We start from the raw sequence: 15,916 nt of genomic DNA on the forward strand, positions 1-15,916 counted from the left end.
TTTTCAAAATTTTAAAAAAGATTTTACTTATTTATTTGACAGAGAGACAGAGATCACAAGTAGGCAGAGCAGCAGGCAGAGAAGAGAGGGGAAGCAGGCTCCCTGCTGAGCAGAGAGCCCGATGCAGGACTCGATCCCAGGCCCCTGAGATCATGACCTGAGCCAAAGGCAGAGGCTTAACCCACCGAGCCACCAAGCATATTTTTGTATGAGAAGAAAGCAAATTTGATTCTTTTTTAAAAATCTTATTTATTCATTTGTGGGGCACCTAGGTGGCTCAGTTGGTTAAGCCTTCGGCTCAGGTCATGATCCCAGGCTCTGGGATAGAGCCCCATGTCAGCCTGCTTCTCCCTCTCCCCGCTGCTCTTGCTCTTTCTCTCTTTCTCTCAAGTAATAAATCTTTAAAAAGAAAAAAAAATTTATTTATTCATTTGTGAGAGAGCAAGAGAGAAGAAGCATGAGAGTCGGAAGGGTCAGAGGGCGAAGCAGACTCCCCACTAAGCAGGGAATCTGACATGGAACTCGATCCTGGGACTCCAGGATCATGACCTGCAGATGCTTAACCGACTCAGCCATCCAGGCACCCAATTAATACTTTCCTATTAAGTATGCAAAGAGCTTAATTTTTCTAAATTTAAAGGATAAACATGGAGATTGGAAGTAAAAATTACATGTATTACTAAGACATTTTTACAGTCATAATTAGAGATCAAATGCAATTAGCAGGGTTTAGAAAGTCAAACACTTTCCAAATTGAATTCTTATGTCAGAGAAAACAAGTGTTTGCTTTTAGGAAACATGACAGATGTCACGGCATACTGAGCATTTTTTTTTTAAGATTTTATTTATTTATTTGGCAGGCAGAGAGGCAGGCAGAGAGAGAGGAAGGGAAGCAGGCTCCCTGCTGAGCAGAGGGCCCGATGCGGGACTCGATCCCAGGACCCTGGGATCATGACCTGAGCTGAAGGCAGAGGCTTTAACCCACTGAGTCACCCAGGCGCCCCTGAGCATTGTTTTTTAAACTACTTTTGAAATTTCAAGAAGTACCAATTAAATCTGGGTAAATTAAGTCATTTATAATTTTAAATTTTATTTCATCATAATATAAATTGTCTCAAGATGTTTGATCATTTCCACTGATTGCTAAAGAAGAAATCATTTGCAGTATTTCCTTATTTTTAAATACCTTGCACTGAACATAACCTAAGCCTTCTCGCCCATAAAAACTTAAGAAATGTTCATGTTTAAAAAAACAAGATCAAATCTCAAAAACTTAAGTGCCTTCCTCAAAACATTTTTAATAGAGTGGGGTGGGTGGAGAGGTAAACATACAAATTTGTATTGTTTAGCCTAACTCCCAAATCCCTTTTATTTAATCTTGTTCACGTTTAAGAATGAACATACCTTCAACAGATCTAATCTAATTATGGAATCATTTCAGGGCATTCTGAATAATCGTATCATTTATAGGTATTAAGGCAGAATAAATTTTAGATTATGTAATTAACTTATTATAATTATGTTCTTAGGACATCTGCCAAGAGAGGTTTCTTCAACACCAATGAATGACAAGCAATATGTTCCAAGACCATTACAACATTCTTAAGATCAATTCAGCTTTTTACTGAGATAACTTATAAAAATATCAGAAAACATAATTTTAGAGAAATTTCCTGAATAGGTTACATCACAAACAGAGAAAGCCAATTTCACCAAAGAACTTTTTAAATAACAATTAACATCATAAGCACCTGAAATAAATTACTTCTTTACATGGTAAATTCCAGCCTAGTCACCAGTCTCCTTCCTTATTGTATCCATGACTATTCTAACATGACTTTCCTCTAAGGGTCTTCAGCTTTAAAGAGACAGACTCTGACATCAATAACTGTTTACAGAGATGCCTATTCCATAAGCTGTTCTTCCTTTTTCTGAGGACATACTCAAAATTAATTACCTTTACAATTTTTTGTCAAAATGGAAATAGTTTTCTTATAGTTCAAAGACAAAAATCACATTAGCATGCTTGGGAATAAACTTTATTACTAGGGCTTTAAATAGCATACAAAGGGGCACCTGGGTGGCTCAGTGGGTTAGGCCTCTGCCTTTGCTTGGGTCATGGTCTCGGGGTCCTGGGATTGAGCCCTGCTCAATTCTCCCTGCTTAGCAGAGAGCATGCTTCCCCCTTTCTCTCTGCCTGCCTCTATCCCTACTTGTGCTCTATCAAATAAACAAAAATCTTTGAAAAAAAAGTGTGTCTTTAAAAAAAAAATTTTTTTTTAATGCATACAAGGTAATGATAGTAGTACCTACAGGTAAATAAAAGGACTGCGGGGAAAGAATTCTTAGAAAAAATTCTGCTTCCTACCTAGAGTACCTCTTAAGCTCCCTCTGCTGGCTACCATTTAAATAAAGTAGGAAAAAAATGTCAATCTTCTTTCTTTTGAGAGATGATGAGAGAGGCAGGATGAAGCTGACAATGCAACTATTGGAACTCAAAGGGAAATTTCTCTTAAAGCTAAATCTGACTGATAAGGCTTCTAGACTGCCAAATAAATTCAGCCACTGGGGTGGGTGTGGGGGGGTACCTGAAATATGGGAAATTACTGTCAAGTTTGAATATTAAATTGATATGCAAAAATGCAAAAGCATTTAGTGTAGATCAACTATAAGTAACTAGTTATCATTTATTACCAGAAAAATTAAGAATTTAAATATATTTCACAAACTTCACAGAACAAAAACACTATTAATCTATTAGTTTCAATATTAAGGTTTATTTTTTTCCAGAGTGAGATTAAGTAACAATTTAAATAATCATCAGGATGTATAAATGAACATCCACTCAGATAAAACATTACTGCTTTAAAAGTGGCTATCTAAGAAATATTTTGTATGTAATAAATATATTTTATGTTTAGGTTAACAGGCACCATCTTGAGAGCAGAAAAGGTATTTTTAACCAATAAATAAATTACATTCAAGAAAACAAGATGTTTATATCTGAAGTATGATATATCCTTAAATGTTTTTCTTCATATAGCACCCAAACTTCCCAAATGTCTAGAAAGTATCTCCCAAAATATAACACATACCTTACGTCATAAAAATAAAGGCCAAGAAAAAATCAATTTAAGACAAAATGTACAGTTTATATTCTTAATTCCCCATTCAATAAAATATCAATTGCCAATTTATTAAAAGTAAATGAACTGTATATATGCAATCTGTTAGTGCTGAAAATCTGAAATATAATATTTTTAAAAGTCACTCTTTCTCAAAGTACTTAAAATATTGCATCTCTAGTGGCAAACCTGAAAACTATCAAGCATTTTACTTCCCTAGTTTTCATTCTTCCACTCCCTCCTCTACCCCTGTATCCTTTAACAGCCATCCACCGTTTTTTATTTTTTTGTTTTTGGTAAATATACTTAAAATCTCAAACACAAAACACTGACAATACTCCTTGGTAAACAAGGAAATCCCAGAACAGTCCAAGCCTACAGCTTTGCTCCCAAAGTGTGGCACAGGCTAAATGACAGGGAAAAAAAACAATCAATGGCCCTTATTGATGCAGTCAGAATGCTCCTGAGAGTCCACAACTGGGTGAGAATTTGCTGATGTAATCCTGAAGACAGTTTCAACATATTTTGCAGACAAGTATCAGAGAATAAGTCTTTGATTGATAATTTTTCTATTTATTTCTGCCAAGGCGACTGAAAACACAAAAGCCTTCTCATCAGAGAGGTTAGCATAGATGTCAATTTCCTTTTCCTGTTTCTCTGTTAAAAAAAAAAAAAAAGAGATAATTTAATGCAAATATGGTAATTAAAAAATACTTGAGGCTTTTAAGTATTTCTTTAGATGACAATAAATATACACAATACTAACAACATATATTAAATGTTATACAGTATCACACTATTAAACTGAAAATTTTTTAAAAATTACACAAAGGAGTTATTGAAATGCCATGAACTAAATGGAAACTCTGTGTGTGTGTGTGTGTGTGTGTGTACACACATTGTCTATAATATCTAAATCATTTCTGTAAAAATCTCAAATACTTCTTTCTCTTCAGTAGGATAAGCTCACTGTTCCAATCAAAATGAATTTTCTCACCCTAAAGACGGTCCTTTCTGAAAATCCAATAGTGCCTTTATGAATATATTAACTTCTTTACCTTAGCCCTGCTATAAAAAATAAGAATAACCAACATTTAATTCAATGTTTCCCCCTCCTGATTACAAATGCAATCCAAGTTCATCGTAGAAAATTGGAAAGTACAAAAAAAAAAAAAGAAAAGAAAAGAAAAGAAAAACCACCTACATTATCTCAGAGCTAGTGGAAAACACAATAAACATGGGGCGCCTGGGTGGCTCAGTGGGTTAAGCCTCTGCCTTCGGCTCAGGTCATTATCTCAGGGTCCTGGAATTGAGGCCCACATCAGGCTCTCTGCTCTGCCTTGCCTCTCTGCCTACTTGTAATCTCTATCTCCATCAAATAAACAAATAAAATCTTTAAAAAAAACACACACACAATAAACATCTTCGTGTACATTCTGCCAATTTCTTTTTTCAGGCTCTTTTATGATTGTACTTTGGTCTGTTTTTTGTTTTGTTTTGACTTTTTAATCAAAGTTAAATATACAGAGTCAAATCGTTTTTATTCAACTTGCTACAAAATATAGAAGTCTTCCTTCCCCCATGCACATTTCCCACACTCTATGTGCAACTACTCAACTACTTTTTTCGGTTGTTTCTTTTTGTTTTTACCTCTCTAAGCAAAGTTTTTATGTGATCCTACTTCTTGGTTTTAGGCATTATTAACTGACCTTCCGCCATGAAAATTCAGGATCTTACTGTTTCCCGTATTTTAAGCCCCATACTCTTCCTATCCCATCTTCCCATTACAGTTACATCACAATTTTAGTGAGATCAATATTCAATGTTTATATTATTCTTCTATGTAAATGATTTGACTTTTACTGCACTTTTTTTCCTGAAGAGATTCTTTTTCCATCTGCTTAGTTTTCATTAGTAATGAGTTGTACAGATCTTTCGAATGTTTACACATACTAGGTATTATATCAATTTTATCTTCTTGAATAAGTCTCTCCAAGTCTTCTGCTCCAATCTGAAATAGTTGATTTCTAGACCTGCTACACAATTAATTATCATCTAGATCTCTCTTCAACATCATGCTGGATATAAATGTCTTTCTCTTGAGTTGGACCCTGTGTCCTGGATCCCAGGACACTTTCTTGGTTTACTTCTTCCTGTTGATGCCAGGTATCCTATAGTGGCTTCCTGAGAAAGGGAGTATAGGTAGCAAATTTTTTGAGACCGTGAATGTTAGAAAGTGTCTACCTTCATGCTAATTCCCAGTGTGGTTCACTAGAGACTGATAGATTTCCTGAGTAGTATGAAGGCAAAAAATTGTCTTCCAACTAATGTGCCACTGTTAGAAAGAGCTAATACCTTTTTTAACAGCTATTTAAAACATTATTGCTAAATTTACACACAGTGAAATACACAGATCTTAATGTACAATTGGATGAGTTCTGACAAAATGTACATCTACATAACCCACACCACAATCAAGATAGAGGAAATTCCTCATGCTCCTTTCCAGTCAATTCCTCCCCACCTCACCAGCAACTACTGTTCTGATTCTATCACCACAGATTCACTTGCCTGTTCTTGGACTTCATATAAATGGCATCATCTAGCATGAACTATTTTGTGTCTAGCTTCTTTCATTCAACATGTTTTTAAAATTCATTGATGCTATTTGTTCATATATGAGAGTTCGTCCCTTGCTGGGTAGTACTCCACTGTATTAATTCCAAATACCACTTCCTTCTCTTGTTCTTTTCTGCCTGAGCACTTGAAGGAGTTTCCCTTTAACCAGAGGTAGGATTTCCGACGATATGCTTCAGTATAATCTCTACTTTTAATCATCCACTCATCTGGGAATTTGGTGGGTCATTTCAGTGTAGAAAATCAATGTCCTTCGGGTTTGGAAAAATATCTTGAATTATTTCAGCGATGACTTCCTCTCCTCCATCTTCTATGCTCTTTTTTGGAACAACAGTTATTTATAAATGTTGACCTCAAACTGGTCCTCTAAATTTCTTATCTTTCCCATTCTATTTTCTCATCTGCCTCCCTCCCTCCCTTCCTTCCTTCTTTCCACCTGCCCTCCCTCCCTTTCTCTCTCTCTTTTTAGGGAGGGAGAGGGAGTGAGAGATTCCTAAGCAGGCTTCCCACACAGCACAGAGCCTGACATGGGACTCGATCTCACAACCCTGAGATCGTGACCTGAGCCGAAATCAAGATCGGACACTTAACCGACTAAGCCATCCAGGCACCCCTTTCATCTCTTTTTCTATTTCTTTACATTCTGGTAGAATTCTTTAATTCTGTCAATAAACCTGTTAAAGTTTTTCATTTCCACAATCTTAATACACACACTTTTTTTTTAGATTTGTATTTACTTATCTGACAGAGAGCAAGAGAACAAGAGGGAGAATACAAGCAGGGGGAGTGGGAGAGGGAGAAGCAGGGCTCCTGCTGAGCAGGGAACCCTGGGATCATGACCTGAGCCGAAGGCAGACGCTTAACTAAACCGAGCCACCCAGGCACCCCAGATTTGTATTTTAAAGTTCATTTTCTAGTACTTTTTTGACACCGCTATTCCATTTAAATATCATCTTTTTCTTGTTTTATGACTACAGTATCTTCTCTTGCTAAAAACATTAAAAATACAGCCGGGTTGCTCGGTCAGTTAAGCATCTGCCTCTAGCTCAGGTCATGATCCCAGGCTCCTGGGATGGAGTCCCACGTCAGGCTCTTTGCTCAGCGGGAAGACTGCCTCTCCCTGCTTGTGCTCACTCTCTTGCAATCACACACTCTCTCTGGCTTATAAATAAGTAAAATATTTTTTAAAAAATCAACAATAGTTTTAATTTTTCCTCTTTCCTGCAAAAACCTCTTTTATCCAAGTTATTGTTTTTATTCTATTTGTTAGTTATTTTAGTTATTGTTTTATTGTTTGGTCTTCGCCTTTCATATAGATGCTTTCTTCTGTATATCTGAGTAATTCTTGATAATATGAGCATATTTAAGAACAGGATCTGAAAAGCTGATGAGCTCATACATATGTGGAGCCTGACTGTGATCACCAATTTAGGATGATCTGACTGGGCCATTTGTGAAACCCCTAATGAATGTATCCTTATTTCAGGTCCTTTCTCTTGGGTTTTTCACATTTCCTCAAGAAGGTACTGCTAATCTCCTAACTCGAAGATTCATGCCTGACCACTGATTTCAGTATTTACCCTCTTCAATTCTCAAGTAATCTTCCTGATCTCAATCTAGTATCCCTGCCCTCAGTGATACCTGGTGTTACTAAGTCAGAGACTCTGTTTTGTCTAATCTTTTTAAAAGGATAAATCTGGAAGGAGGGGAAAATGAGGTAAACAGCCCTAGCAGGCCATTAAAAACCAGACTTCCAAACAATCTCATTTTTAGCCACAACTTTACCCCTACACTTCCAAACATAGCTAATGCACCAACTCCTGACCTTAGGGGCAGTTGTATAATAAAAATCAGGGTTTTTTTATTAGTTTTTCCTAAAGGGGCAAACAATTTAGGTTTCATGGGTCTACTAAAGCAGTTATCACTTTCTAGAATTGTGTTGCTTTTCCCATTCCTTGTCCTTATGGAATTTGGTCCTTTAAAAAAAAAATTCCTTGGGGCGCCTGGGTGGCTCAGTGGGTTAAGCCGCTGCCTTCGGCTCAGGTCATGATCCCAGGATCCTGGGATCGAGCCCCACATCAGGCTCTCTGCTCAGCAGGGAGCCTGCTTCCTCCTCTCTCTCTGCCTTTCTCTCTGCCTGCTTGTGATCTCTGTCAAATAAATAAATAAAATCTTTAAAAAAAAATAAAAAAAAATAAAAAAATAAAAAAAAATTCCTTTACTAATAATTACTTAGGATTTGAGGATGATGGAAAGCTTGGTGTGGTTATTCAATCCAACAACTTTAACTTGAACTCTACACAAATTTTGTATGTTCATTAATAAGATATTCAGAATTGCCCATTATATTTTAATCTTAATGTCACTCCAATAATATCCAAAATAATCATATTCCCCTCATATAAAATGGAAACTTATCTTAAACCAACAAAAATTTTTAAGTTTAATGATTTGTTTTTATGATTGTATAAAAATATTTTGCTATCTAGATGTCTAACAAGCTTTCCTTTTCCATTCTTTCTTCTTCCTATTCTTTTTCAAAATATTTATACACAAACTGTCCTTACTAAAGGTAGGGCTTGTTTCAAAGTTTTCAAGTACCCTATGAGCAAGAAATCAATAAAAACTGAATTACAGTAAATAGTTACTTAATACTAAGAAGCATATGAAAGAAATCTGTTCTAAAATACACAGAGATTTCAAAAGTTCATATTTCTTATGCGTATTATATTTAGAGAACATGGTCTGCCTCAAGAGTTGGTAAAATGCAGCCCAAGGTCAAATCTGGCCTGCCACCTGTTTTTATAAAGTCTTACTGGAACACAGCCATGCCCATTCATTTACATATTGTCTATGGCTGCTCTCCAGCTACAATGACAGGGCAGAGTAGCAGCAACAGAAGGCTGTATGGTCCACAAACCCTAAAATATGTATTATCTGGCTCTTTACAGAAAAAGTTTGCTGACCTCTTCCCTACTCCGACCCCAAAGCCTACCTGAAAAGATCCATTTATTCTACAAAAATTGTTTTGAGTGCCCTCCTGTATGTATTAAAAATAAATCAAAAGTGTATCTTACTCTAGATATAGCTTTAAAACTTTTCTATTAATAAGCTCAAAATATCTGAAGATAGCTAACTAAATTCTTTTCTCAAGTTAATATGAATAAAAATTTAGACCAGCACATAAAAATTTCTAGCACCACTATCTAGATTTCATTACCCCAACTAAAAAACTGTCATTATCTGTTTTCTCATCTCCTCTCACTCACCACCAGAAGCATTCCTTCTCCATTCTTTGGGTTATATTCCCTTTACTTCAACCCGAAAGAATGTTCTGTTTTCTGGGCCAAGCAGTATTTCCCTGTTTTGTTCTTTTTCTGTTGATTTTTTTTTTTTTTTTTTTTTGTCTAGTTTCCCTTCTGAAGCAGTTTTTAGCATAGATTTTTCTGATCATCCCATGTTAAAAAAAAAACACATTCAAATTTTAAAAATAATTCAAACTCTCTGGAAGAGCAGCAGAAGAGAAGGAAAAAGAAAATGGAGTAAAATTAAGGAATTAAGAAGTATCTAATTATTCTTCATAAAATACTGTCAAATATGATATAAGCCTTATTCCTTTAGACACACAATAGTAAGAAACCATTAACTCTGAAAAAGCTAAGGACAGCTATACCAGTGAATTTACTTTCCCTCACAGACATAACTTTATTGAAATAAAAGCATACAAAGCAAAAGAAATGGTAAACAGGTTTAAAAAATTTTTTCAATGTCTAAAATTAGAGAAATTTACACTTATGCTTAAATATCAAAAACTGAGTGTCTGAAAAAGCAAAGCATAACTCACCAACAAGGTAAGAAATTATAAATGCATTTCACTGAAGATGAAATTATTTTGATGGAGGTGTTTAAGTAATTATAAAAAGTATCCATCCCTTTTTTCCATTAATTACAGGCTTGAAAGTCTCAATTGCAAAAGATACTCATTCAAGGCCATACAGGGTTTCATTATCCTAGTCTAGTCTCTCTACTCTTGTGTCATCTTTGAAATTTTCCATGATAAAAGATTTTTTAAAAGATATACCAAAAAAAAAGCTGAAGTTTTAGTTAATGTTTAAAAACAATTTACTGGCAGACATATTACTTATCAGAAGAAAGAAGAAAACCTGTAAGGAGATATTTGAATTTATTTTGGACCAAGAAGAATTTACCTAACTACCCAAAATCTGCCTCAAAGTAGAGAGGACACAATGAGCAATTTTAAAAATTCATACTGAAGAATATTTCAATAGTAATTTTAAAACTCATAGTGTAACAGTTTGAAATAAGTTTAACAGAAATCAGATTTATCTTTAAAAACAAACAAAAAAACAACCATTTTAACAGGCTTCTCTAGGTTGTCATATACAAATTATTATCTCTGAATAAACATTAGCTTATTGCAAGGTGAACTGTTCCTAATTTGAGACTTTAGCTTTTCAATAAGAATTAAATTCTCTGATTTAAAACAAAAACAAAAACAAAAAAACAAGCATCTACCCTGGAGGAAATGTTTTCAAACTAAAATATGAGTTGTGATTTTAAGTCCAGGAGCTCATTGCCTACCAAACACTTGCTTTACTATTATCTAATTAAGATCTAGAAAAGTTTAATACTTGAAAAACAAAACTGCTTGGATTTATTCATACCTCTTTCTTCCTCATGTTTTTTGGCAGATGCAGTTTTAGGTCTTCCTCTTCCTCGTCTGATATGATCTGAATGGCTGTTACTTCGAGACCTCTTTCTGTTTTCTAAATCCTTATTTACTGTAGAATTTATCTTCTCTCGCCTAACTCTCTCTGTTCGCCTCCTTTTGGCCTCATGCTTGTTTTCTGTATGGATGAATAAAAGTGATATATTTTAGGGCTTAGCAAGAACTGTTTGCCCCAGTTCTCATTGTCTTCTTTTTCTTTCTAAATAGCACTAGAGTTTGCTGCCTGGCATATTTTATAAAACTACAACCATTACATCTATGTTCCTCACGCCCACACAGGAAAAAAAGAAATTCAACAGAATTCAGATCCACATTAACTCATGAGGTAGGAGGAAATATAACAGAAGACCAGTTTCTTTATTTGGCACCTTTACTTTCAACCCCTACATGTTCACACAATTTCACAGTGATCTTTCTGCCTTTTTCCTTCTCTCTGCTTCCAAGCTAAAAATGGTAAAGTATTAAAAAAGAAAAGAAAAAAAAAAAACTCCATTCCTTTTTGTCCCCTACTCAAATTATAGACTGAAATATGTCAAATATACAGAAGCAAAACTGACCTTAGCCATAAATACATTAAGGTTACCAATAAAAAGCAAACAGAAAACATCCACAGAAAATATATAAACACTAGGGAAGTAATAAGTAGTTTTCACTTTAGCACAGATGAGATCATTTCTGACATTCTCAGGGCATGCAGATCCCTAAATGGAAAAGCAAAAGAGGAACTTTACTCAATATGGTGATTTAATAAATGCCAAGAAGCCATCCTTTTCACTCCAAACAATTCAAAATATTGGATAAGACAAACAACAAATTAAAAAACAAAAAACTTGCTTTAATACATACCTGAACTCAAAAGCAACAAAGAGAATTCCCTAAAACCTAAAACCACATGGTAAAGGGCCAAAATAGATAAAATTCATATTCCAAGAAGGGAGCAACTTAAAAGACTGTAATGTAAGTATAGGCTCTTAATAGGCTATTAATAGTATAATTTAAAAAAAAAAAAAAAAGACTTTTTAAGTAAAATGGTAATGGTTATTTCCAAATACTGTGCCCTTAGAGAATTACTTAATTCTAATCTCAGACATATACCAGATGATGCAAGAACACTTAATTATTCCAGATTGCAAGACAGTTGTCAAATACAAATAGGGTCTTGTTAAAGGACCCAAGGATAACTTGAAAAGGCTCCCACTGACCACTTTAGGACAATTGAGCATCAGTACAAACAGGAACTGAATAATAAATTGGAACATCAGATATACTTAAAACCACATTACAGGGGGCGCCTGGGTGGCTCAGTTGGTTAAGCAACTGCCTTCCGTTCAGGTCACGATCCCAGAGTCTCAGGATCAAGTCCCACATCAGGCTCCCAGCTCCTCAGGAGTCTGCTTCTCCCTCTGACCTTCTCCCCTCTTGTGCTCTCTCTTACTTGCTCTCTTTCTCAAATAAATAAATAAAATCTTTTTAAAAAATGACATAAATTTAAAAAATACAAGCAAAAATGACTTGGCCACCATAAGAAGATGTGTAAGAACCAACTCTCTATTTTGAAAACTTAAATAGAATAGAAAGAAGAAAAGATTTTATCTAGCTTTTTCTATTCAAACTGTATCACTCACTGGGTAACAACAGGACAGATAAAGAGAAGTTTCTAATTTAAGAAGTACTGTGGCTAAAAAACGAAGAACAACAATAAGATAAAGACTTTATTTATTTATTTATGTATTTGAGAGAGAGAGCAAGCGAGTGAGAGAGAGAGCGAGCGAGTGAGAGAGCGAGCACAAGTAGGGGAGTGGGGCAGAGGGAGAGGGAGAAGCAGGCTCCCCACCGAGCAGGGAGCTTGATCTGAGGCTGATTCCAGGAAACCCGGGACAACGACCTGAGCCGAAGCAGATGCTTAACTGACTGAGCCACCCAGGCACCCCAGGTATCACCATTTTCAACCAGAAATGAACTAAAGGATGTGAGTGTTAAACATAAATAGCTGCTATAATTACAAAAACAGAAACAAGCGGACGTTATTTGTCACCTGACAGAATACCTATTAGGTAGTCTTGTCAAGAAAATCAAACCCCATCAAGCCTTTGAATCCAAATTATACTTTACAGGAAAAATAAAAGTCACTGGAGGAACGTGTTATCCTACATTCCTACACCATGAAGACCCAAATAGCACATCCAGATGTACATGTGATAGCTTCTTTTTTTTTTTTTGCATGCAAAAACAAGAAAGAAAACAATAGATCAAAGAGAGCTAAAAAAAGACATCGCCCATACCTAATATATGGACCTTAAATAATCTGTTTTTTAAAACTTTAAAAAAGTTTTTATGAGAAACCTGAAAATGTTAACACACATTGGGTATTTAATATTAAGGAATTATATGGGGCACCTGGGTGGCTCAGTGGGTTAAGCCTCTGCCTTCGGCTCAGGTCATGATCTCAGGGTCCTGGGATCAAGCCCCACATCGGGCTCTCTGCTCAGCAGGGAGCCTGCTTCCCCCCCCTCTCTCTGCCTGACTCTCTACCTACTTGTGATCTCTGTCAAATAAATAAATAAATAAATCTTTTTAAAAAAATTAAGGAATTATTGTTAACTTTAATTGTGCTTATATTTTTAAAGGTCTTTTAGAAATATAAAATAAAACATCTATAACAAATTATATGAGATTTGTTTAAAAATAATATGCAAGGGAAGGAGTAAACATGGGTATGAATGGGGCCAGGTTGGCCATTTTCTTCCTGCTCTTGTATATGCCTAGAATTTCTCAAAAAAAAAAAAAAAAAAAGTAATAGGTAAAGCTTTTTATAGTATGCCTTTTAAAGTTCAACAATGAATTTAGGTTTGTTCCTCTGGCTACCCACCCATCTCTGCAAAATTCTCAAAAAAGAGCTATCTCTACTTTCTGTCTTCAGTTTCTCACCTCCCATTCACTAATCAATCCACTGCAATATAGATGCCCACTCAATGAAACTGATCAAAAAGGACAAAAAAATCTGTTATCAAATCTAATAGTACCTCTCTTTAACCATCTTAATGCCATCCCTCAAAAATTCAACAAAGATGACTATTCTTCTCTGAAAATTATTCTTCACTTGCTTTTCAGGTTTCCAGGTTTCCCAGCTCACCAGTCATTTCCTCTTTATCTCCTTTTGCTGTCTTCTCCCCCAGGTTCTTTCTCATCTTTAATATTACAGCCCTAGACCTCTGACCTGAGCCCTCTTCTCTCACTTACGTTCTGTCAAGATAACCCATAGATCCAAACATTACACTCTATTATTTATGATGGTTCCAAAATTTATACTTTCAACTCTGGCCTCTTCCCAAAGTTCCAGACTACCTACTTGACAGCTTTACTCTAATATCTTCCAAGTATTTCAAATATATCAAAAAATCACTCTTGATTTTCCCTTCTCCAAAGCTTCATTATATTAGTAAGTAGCACCACCCAGTTGCAAACGCCAAATAATTTGTGATTATCTGTGACTCAGCCTGCTGTTTCTCATATCATCACAAATGTCCACAGGTACTCCTTGCAAAATATATCCACAATTTCTTCATCCTTCTACCTCCATGGACAACACCCAAACCAAATATGTTTCCTACATAGCTGCCAAAGCTATCTTTAAAAAATTCAAACTGTATAGCTCCCCCTCTAAAATCTTTCATTAGCTTTTCACTGTATTTAAAAATAAAGTCAAATTTCCTTACCAAAGACTACAAGTGTCTATAAGATCTGACATTTGCCTCTCTCTCCAGTCTTCTCTCATACTGCAGCCATTTGCTCACTATACTCCAGACATGCCTTCCTTTTAATAAAACAAGTTCCTTCCTCCCTTAGGTATCTGCATTTACTAATCCTTTTGCCCAGAGTTCTGATCCCAAAACTTTTAATGAGACTACTTATTTACTTCAAATGTTGATTTATAGGTTACCTTCCCATGAGTCTTACAGCCCAAATTACTTTTTATAATCTAATATTATAATATGTTATGTACTTATATGTTCAATCTCTCATTAGAATATAAACTCCATGGAAGTTGGGATGCCCCTGTCTGTCTCATTCACAGAATCTAGAACACTATCTACACATATTAAGTAGTGCTGAATAAATAAAATCAGAGCACATGCATCTACCTCCCGCTTTCTGGAAAATCCCACTGAAAAGAGAATAAACATGGGTAAAAGATAAAGAGAAAAAGGAAAATAGATCTGTACTGATGGAAACAAGGATACTATCATGCCCCTGAAATTACAGAATTTCAGCAAATGAGCAAGTTCACAGATTCCGATTAAGAAACCAGAATAGTGGGGCGCCTGGGTAGCTCAGTGGGTTAAAGCCTCTGCCTTCAGCTCAGGTCATGATCCCAGGGTCCTGGGATGAAGCACACTGTTTTGGGCTCTCTGCTTAAGAGGGAGCCTGCTTCCTCCTCTCTCTCTCTCTCTCTCTCTCTCTCTGCCTGCTTCTCTGCCTACTTGTGAGCTCTGTCAAATAAATAAATAAAATCTTAAAAAGAAAGAAAGAAAGAAAGAGAAAAGACACCAGAACAGGGAGCACCTGGATGGCTCAGTCAGTGAAGCCTCCAACTCCTGCTTTTGGCTAAGGTCATGGTCTCAGGATTGTGGGACTGAACCTGGTATCAGGCTCTGTACGCAGTGGGGAGTCTGCCTGAGATTCTCCCTCTCTTCCTCTGCCCCTCCCTGAGCTCTCTAAAATAAATAAATAAATCTTAAAAAAGAAAGAATGGAAGAAACCTGAATAGAAGACACTACAATCCAAAAAAGAAACAAAAGATGGCTCCTATAGAAGGGAGAACTGTTCTTCCCCAAAATACTCCCAGGATAGAACAAAAAGTACAATAAGGGAGAGCAGGCCACAGAGTGATCATCAGAATAGCTACAAGACTACTGCATAGAAAATGATACAAGTTAGTAAAGCTCTCAGGAACCAAGCAATGTTCAAAGGAACTGTGAACCTCCAAAACATAGACAGAAGACACAAACAAATGACAGCTTCTCATAAAAATGAAATAATATAAGGAATGTCACATTCTATCCCAGAATGAAGCTTCCCTTATTTTGGTCATCATGGAATTCAATAGTGTCTCCCAGGCTCATGTAATTTATACCCAAAAGTCTGTCAATAAGCTCCTCCCAACTATACACTGAAGAGATCTATAGTCAAAATAGACTTTTAAAACAAATGACAGCTTCTCATAAAAATGAAATAATATAAGGAATGTCACATTCTATCCCAGAATGAAGCTTCCCTTATTTTGGTCATCATGGAATTCAATAGTGTCTCCCAGGCTCATGTAATTTATACCCAAAAGTCTGTCAATAAGCTCCTCCCAACTATACACTGAAGAGATCTATAGTCAAAATAGACTTTTAAAACA

The 15,916-nt window shown here is 35.8% G+C and overlaps 1 protein-coding gene across 2 annotated transcripts in view; it reads right to left on the reverse strand.

Annotated features, from left to right (window-relative positions):
* Nucleotides 1-2,757: 2,757 nt before the first annotated feature.
* LOC132006112 (UPF0547 protein C16orf87) overlaps nt 2,758-15,916 on the reverse strand; it is a 31,606-nt gene continuing 18,447 nt past the window's right edge. Inside the window, exons 3-4 of one of the 2 annotated variants that reach the window (XM_059383792.1) lie at nt 10,448-10,630; nt 2,758-3,782 (exon numbers count right to left, since the gene is read on the reverse strand). In XM_059383792.1, coding sequence (XP_059239775.1) covers nt 3,664-3,782; nt 10,448-10,630 — 302 coding nt within the window. In that variant the 3' untranslated portion in view covers nt 2,758-3,663. The remainder of the gene's footprint in view (nt 3,783-10,447; nt 10,631-15,916) is intronic. The other variant, XM_059383793.1, reaches the window with a different exon arrangement.

This window comes from Mustela nigripes, chromosome 17, assembly GCF_022355385.1.
Source record: "Mustela nigripes isolate SB6536 chromosome 17, MUSNIG.SB6536, whole genome shotgun sequence".
Lineage (NCBI taxonomy): Eukaryota > Metazoa > Chordata > Mammalia > Carnivora > Mustelidae > Mustela > Mustela nigripes.